We start from the raw sequence: 6,525 nt of genomic DNA, 5'->3' as shown, positions 1-6,525 counted from the left end.
AATCTATTCAATCCTTAAAGTAAACTTATGGACTTATAGTATTGTTGCTTTTATCTTATTTTCAAAATGAACTAGGAACCGTGGCTTAGCCAACCCTATTTCCAATTCCTCCACACACTGTAGCAAAGAGCTAAGTCCATGCTAAACAGGGCCTAAAGCATCACAAATCAATCACACGTCAACATGGTATAAAAACAATATACAAGTATGGTGATGGTTTTCCACTATAATAATTGATAAAATGCAGAAAGAAATAGTAACACAACTTACAGGTAAGACTGAAGCATTCCTTAGATATTACGATTCATAATTACAAGCCTCCTTGAAGTAACAAAGCTTAAGGATACCATATCCACCAGCTAAAATGGATACATGGTCGTCCAATCATCTTTTGGTGGGTATTGAATACTATGGAACGGACACGGTGAATTTATACAACTTTATGTGTCTGTACAAGAGCATATCCCATTATTCTTTCGTGCCACAAAACCGGCAACACTGGCCCTGCTTCCTGGGAACATCTACAAACAAATGCTCACCCTCAAACTTGCAGCCTCCACTTGAAGTTTCACGCCCATCAATCATGGAATAAGTAAGATCCATATCCACTTATGCCACGTTAAGCAGAAATACCCGCAAGAATCATCGCGTTGATTCGTCATGTGACAAGAACAGACGACGGCTTCTTGAAGCTGGAGCTACTTGCTTTATTTGAAGATGTGATCGCCCTATCCTTTGAAACAGGGCCTAAAACAAATTCTGAAGAATTTGATTGTTGATTGTTTTCGCTCTGGTCTGGTCGAACCCAGATTTTGATGAGGCCCTCACGGCAGATGGTGAGGATTGATTCATTGGTGAACACCAGACCTGATAGGGGATCAGCATGTACTCGGTGGGCAACAAGGGGCGAGAGTTTGGGGACATCTCGCATTCTAGGAGATGGTTGAAGAACACCTGTTGGAGGACATGCATTGTCCCAGTGCGCGGAAGGGCTCCCGCTGCTAAACGTCGGTGAGGCACTTGAAGGATGCCGTAGCGGGACAACAATCTCATCCAGTGCCAGGTCCCACAGAAGTAGTTGGGTGTCCTACAAGTATGTAACAGTGAAAATTTACGCCAGCAATAAATCATGTTGCAAGCAAAATGCCAACTTGCGATCTAAAGCTTGTCATGTGGTTATATTTAAGCATATAGTAGTATGCTCAAGAAATGATATCCGATCCAAAAGTTCTAGACAAATAACTCCATGCCAAACAGGAATACAAGAAGGAAAATGGCTGACCAATACTTATGTTTACTTAAATAAACATAAATTATTTTAGAAGTCATAAGAAAATAACCCCATCAGTACTGAAAAGAAGAAGTAACTCTTATCCCTGATCTCAAGAAAATAAAGCAAATTGATCAGTCCAACACATTTCAATAGTGCACTGAGAAATCTGCCCACAGCTCCATTAATATTAGGTCTCAAAATAAACCAACAAGGCAAGAAAATGGAAAGGCTGGTCTTCCAATTTCAGGTGGCATTATTGTTTTTATTAACAAAATCCAGTATCTTAGCCTTCTATAAACATAGTTAGGTTTAGAGCTTGCAACAATTCCCATATGTTTTGAACATACATAGGTTGTGCTGTAATATTTCAAAATTCAAACTACAGTTCTAGCTATATAAACTAGGCATACCTGACCAACAGAACCAAAGCGATAGACATTTTCTCCATTTCCATCAGAACTTGGTGGGGACCAATATGAATCAAAAGCAACTCCACTAACCTGCCACCAGAAGAAAAATAGCCTCATTCTCAATGAACAAGATTTGACAAGAGACACTGAGAAAATTTAAGGCAGGCGAAACTATTACCCATGAATTATGTCCTTCACCCCAAGCAACTATCTTTCTATCATCCATGCCCCATACCTGCACAAGATCATCTTCACCACCTGTTAATAGATATTTTCCATTTGAGCTGTAGACAGAACAATAAATAGGTTAGAGGCTGAAATGTTATTTTGTGTGACAAACCCATATAACAGTGATAAAACATTTGCAGATACATAGGCCAGTGAAGTATTTATGTAGAGATCAAATGAATGAGGCAATGCAACTTTACTGAAACTGGGATATTAGACCATGGTGCCGAGCAAAAAAAAAATGAATTGCATGAAGAAGCCATGCTACAAAAGTGTTGTGAATCACATGACTAAAAAAGACACCTGTTAAGCATGAACAACCGAGGGCAGATGGAAGCCAACCAGTGATCAGAAGTTTAGTAGCAACATATTTTAAGCTTTGAGAATTGAGGCTGAGCAGGAGCAGTCAGCAAACTTAGTTGTCAAACAGCACAAACATGGGTCATGACTAGCAAGTACCACAAAACATAAAAAACGTGGATAGAAGATAGAGAGCATAACAAGGGAAACACATAGGTGGGTATATTTCCCAAACAAATCAAACTACACAAGTCATTCACATTTACCTCCAAGTGCAACATAACAGTGCACCATAATAACTTCTTCCACCAAATATTAGTTGTTCCTTTGAAAAATCGAAAACTCTCAAATAACCTGCATATTGTTTATCAATGTTAGTTTAAGAAGAAAGAAAATCAGTGGATCCTATGATGAAGTAAAAAAACTTGAGATGCCTAGGGCAAAGCAAGTACCATCTCTCCCAACAGTCGCCAAGTATGCGCCATCTGGTGAAAAGGAAATTGCATTGATCGAACCTTGACATATATGCCATCTAGCGACTGGGTTGCTCTGCAATGTTATTCATGACATAAATCCCAGTTAATTATGTTGCCACATTTTCAAGGCCAATCATGTTCTATACCTTGATCAAAACTCTTCTAGTCAAATGTCAAGCAGGAATATTTACAAGATACTCTAACAAGTAAGAAGGGCAGGCCTGGTGCAGTGGTGAGAGCTGTCTCACTGAGTCACCAGGTCATGGGTTCGAAGCAGCCTCTCCGCAGATTTTGTGGGGGGAAGGCTTGCCTCGGTTTTTCCTTCCCCAGACCCCACTCATGTGGGAGCCTCCGGCACTGGGTCTGCCCTTTTTATACTCTAACAAGTAAACTCATAGAACCATAAAGTTCTTGTAGCACAATAGATTCTACATCTAGTGGTCAAAACCAATAACACTGCCCAGGTGGAGGTAGTACAAAAGTATAGTGTTCAAGACAGACAGCATCCCACTGCTGGAGGTAGTACAAAAGTATAGTGTTCTACCAAAAATGTTGCTGAATGCTAGGAGCAAACACTGAAATGCATGCATAAATCAATTAAGTAAAAAATTAACGCTCCTAAAGGACAACTTTTATATTTTAGTTCAGTCACTTAAGCATCGGTACTCGGCACCTGGAATCATTTTAACGGAGTGCTCTCTTAAATACTTGAGATTTGTGTCATTACGTGCAACTTTGACAGGAAAAGTAATAAGGTAGCTATCACTGTTTAGTATATAACAGAATGCTCAATGCTGCATAGAGCTGAAGGGTTGAGCCATTCTCTAATACCAACAACCAAAAAGAGCACATGTTATAACATTAACTGATGCTAATGGCTAAAGCATCTTGCTTCACCAAAGTAATGGACTTCAGGAAAGCAGTCACGGAAGAACCTAAAATACCTTACTCGACTTTGCATGTGCAACCATAAACTGGGATTGATCCTTCACAGCTGGAAACGTACAGTCTGTGTTCCCATCCTTGTTCTGAAAACAACAAAAGATAGAACATCAATTCAAAATCAACCAAAAGTCCAAAATAAAGTTTGCCAAATTATTATCAAACTCTATAACTAGCAGCTGCTCACTTTATCATACACGTACAAATTTCCATCAGAATGGCTAACGACGAAAATGCCTTCACGCTCTGGCACCCATGCGACAGAAGTGCACCTACTGCAAAACATTAATATCCAAATCTTGATTAGAGAACTAAGTTAAATAAATAGAATAAGATAGGCATCCACATGGACTATAACAAAACAACATTATGCTTATATTGCACCGATATCAAGCTTTAGATAGCTTGGGTGCCACTGAAAGAAGTTCCAGAGAAGCCAGTTAAGAAAACTCTCTCTTTACTTTCACTAGCAAACAAGTTTAAGGATTCAAAGGCATGCAAGCAGCTGCTTTTTTTCACCAGAGGATGAGCATGCAAAGAATTAAATTATCCAAACTTCAAAATAAGATTGCTTCAGGCAACAAAAACAAGTTTGGGCTTCGAAAGTGCTCCTTGAAAGCACAGTCGAGGAATATATATAGACATAGAACCCATTGCTTTACCACAATGCTGTGAAGGACAAGAAGAACTGGCTCCACTAAGATTAGATTCATACCACATTTATGTCAGAACTCTAGAGTAGAAAGCTAAAAAAGGCTGAGAATCATGGTGGATGCAGGTAACTTTGCTAGCTACTAAACTTAGCCTCATATCTGAATTCTGAATTTCTGAACTTAAAACCACATAAGAATGATGGGTTCATGTATCCATATTAACAGACATTTACCTATGCTACCTTCATCATGTCTGAATCTGATACGCTAAATCACAGAACAGTAATAAAAAACATGTAATCTAGAATATGTATGAACAATGTGGATCATACGTATCAGGTATGTCATTCAAATTAAAAAAAATAATAATGAAAAATTCAATCATACCTTCCATTGGGTGAGACATCTTTATCACCCTTATTGTAATGTAGAGCTGCCACGGGTTTTCTTCCAGGATCTTGTAACTGTTGCCTCAGCGACATTGAATAGACTGCAGAACAGCCCATAAAAGAAATGAAAATGAAGATCTCATGCTTATGCACAGTCCAGTTTGAAGCATAACAGGGCTCAACTAATCATCTCCACTAACCATCCCCTGATCCCATCCCAATGATCAGGTCATGCCCCTCTTTGGCCTCTGGGTCGAATGCATGGCACAGTGGGTTTGAGTTGCTGAAATGGATGGACTTTAGTGGATCCTAGTGCAAGTAAACAGATGATCAGAAAAGAGCAAGACACCAAAAACTGTGCGTAGCTTGCATCCAGTAAAATGACTGAATACCTTCTCCTGAGAATTGAGATCGCTGATGAATAGTGTATCAGCAGCATTGAATACAATATATGTACCCTTTCCATCATAATTTGTGGCCCCTTGTGATCCACCAAGGCCTGTAGATGTACCAAGGCCTCCTCCTCCTATACGGCTGCTTCCAGCAACAGCCCGGTTCGCGCCATTGCCGCCGCCAAAGCTAAGTGCCTTGCTCCCGTTCCCAGTGCCCAGCAGCCTTGCTGCCGCAGACCGCATCCCACTGCTGGAGCTTGGTGTTGATGGCTGGGAGCCCTGGCTAGCAGGCTTCTCCTTGAGGTATGCCACTGTCAACTGTGATAAAAAAAATGCAAAGCAATGGCCATGGGAAATCATTTCCCAATCAGAACATAAACTTATTATCAAACTGTAGAAGTCCAGAACGTATGGCAGAATAGAGAAATAAACCAACAAAGGTCTTCACTAACATAAAGCTTCCATTTATTTATACAGAAACCAAACAGAACCACAACTTCACTGATGAAGCGTCCAACGAACCAACAGCTAAACTAAACCGTCCAAAATGCTTAAGATGACTCTATTCTGTAGTACCAAGCGCATAATTCTATGATCACTTCCGTTCCGTAAATTTGCCTCAAACGGATCCTAAATCCCAATCAAAATCCTATTAGCAGTGATGAAAAGCCAATCAAAAGCATCCATCCACCGCAGCAGCCAGCGTAGATCCCCTAGCAGAAGCACACTTCCCATCCGTACCTGCGAGACGGTCTTGCCGCCGTGGCTGTAGTGCAGCACCGCGGAGGGCGTCTTCTCGTACTGCAGCTTGTACCTCCCCTCGGGCGTCTTGAAGTAGGTCTTGAGCCCCGCCGCGGCGCCGCCGCCCCCCGCCCCCGCCCCCGCGCCCGGCCCGAGCCCGGGCGCCCCCGCCATGCCAGGTGCCACCGCTGCCCGCCCTTACTCTCTCTCTCTCCGCAATCAATTCCCAGCCGCAACCCTACCGCCGCTAACTCCGCCGGCTCGGCGCCGGTCCGCGGGGACTAGGGGAACGCGGGTTCCTGGAGGCGGAGATGGATCTAGGCGGCGGCGGTGAAGTGGAGGGGGGCGAAGAGCGGTGGCTTGCTGGCCCGATTTGGGAGAAGAGGCCGAGACGACGAGGAACAACTGCTTTGGTGTAGTTTGGAGGCGAAAAAATAATTAAAAAGCGATGTTAATGTTATGTTTTCGCTATAAAATTAAAAATGGCAGCAGAAAAAAGAGCGGAGCCCACCAGTCAGCAGGATTGCCGCCCGCGACGCGAAGGGGCGTTCCGTGACGTCACCGAGACTCATCCTGCATTCCTGCCACTCCCGCCAACTTGCCTTCCTTGTCTCCCACCCAGCAAGGTACTTCGGTGCTTCCTTTGTGTGACGACTGACGAGCCCGGGAGGCGTCTCGGGAGCATGGACCACGGCGGTGGGGGAGGAGGGGGCGGGGCGCC

General features: G+C 42.8%; 1 protein-coding gene across 2 annotated transcripts; it reads right to left on the bottom strand.

Annotated features, from left to right (window-relative positions):
- Window positions 1-273: 273 nt before the first annotated feature.
- Window positions 274-6,231, bottom strand: LOC136506723 (probable catabolite repression protein creC). Of its 2 annotated transcripts, none has more exons than XM_066501617.1 (11): window positions 5,805-6,231; window positions 5,064-5,381; window positions 4,872-4,980; window positions 4,670-4,772; window positions 3,817-3,904; window positions 3,632-3,715; window positions 2,664-2,760; window positions 2,478-2,565; window positions 1,862-1,967; window positions 1,684-1,773; window positions 274-1,087 (listed from the first exon to the last, which is right to left on the bottom strand). In XM_066501617.1, exons 1-11 carry the CDS (start codon window positions 5,976-5,978, stop codon window positions 659-661), a joined length of 1,686 nt encoding a protein of 561 aa, XP_066357714.1. In that variant the 5' UTR covers window positions 5,979-6,231; the 3' UTR covers window positions 274-658. The 2 variants fall into 2 exon arrangements, with proteins under 2 accessions (XP_066357714.1, XP_066357715.1); XM_066501618.1 differs by having other exon boundaries at window positions 3,817-3,901.
- Window positions 6,232-6,525: the final 294 nt, after the last annotated feature.

The sequence above is a fragment of the Miscanthus floridulus genome, chromosome 15, assembly GCF_019320115.1.
Source record: "Miscanthus floridulus cultivar M001 chromosome 15, ASM1932011v1, whole genome shotgun sequence".
NCBI classification, from domain to species: Eukaryota; Viridiplantae; Streptophyta; class Magnoliopsida; order Poales; family Poaceae; genus Miscanthus; species Miscanthus floridulus.
The sequence above is the reverse complement of the archived record's forward strand: the minus strand, read 5'-3'. Positions and strand labels throughout refer to the sequence as shown.

What these genes read in the sequence shown, in the direction of transcription:
- LOC136506723 (XM_066501617.1), bottom strand. Translation starts at nt 5,978, where the DNA reads ATGGCGGGGGCGCCCGGGCTCGGGCCGGGCGCGGGGGCGGGGGCGGGG. An exon ending in ATTTGTACGTGTATGATAAA is followed by an intron (nt 3,716 to 3,816) that starts GTGAGCAGCTGC and finishes TGTTGTTTTCAG; the next exon opens with AACAAGGATGGGAACACAGA. An exon ending in CTGTTATGTTGCACTTGGAG is followed by an intron (nt 1,968 to 2,477) that starts GTAAATGTGAAT and finishes TTCTGTCTACAG; the next exon opens with CTCAAATGGAAAATATCTAT.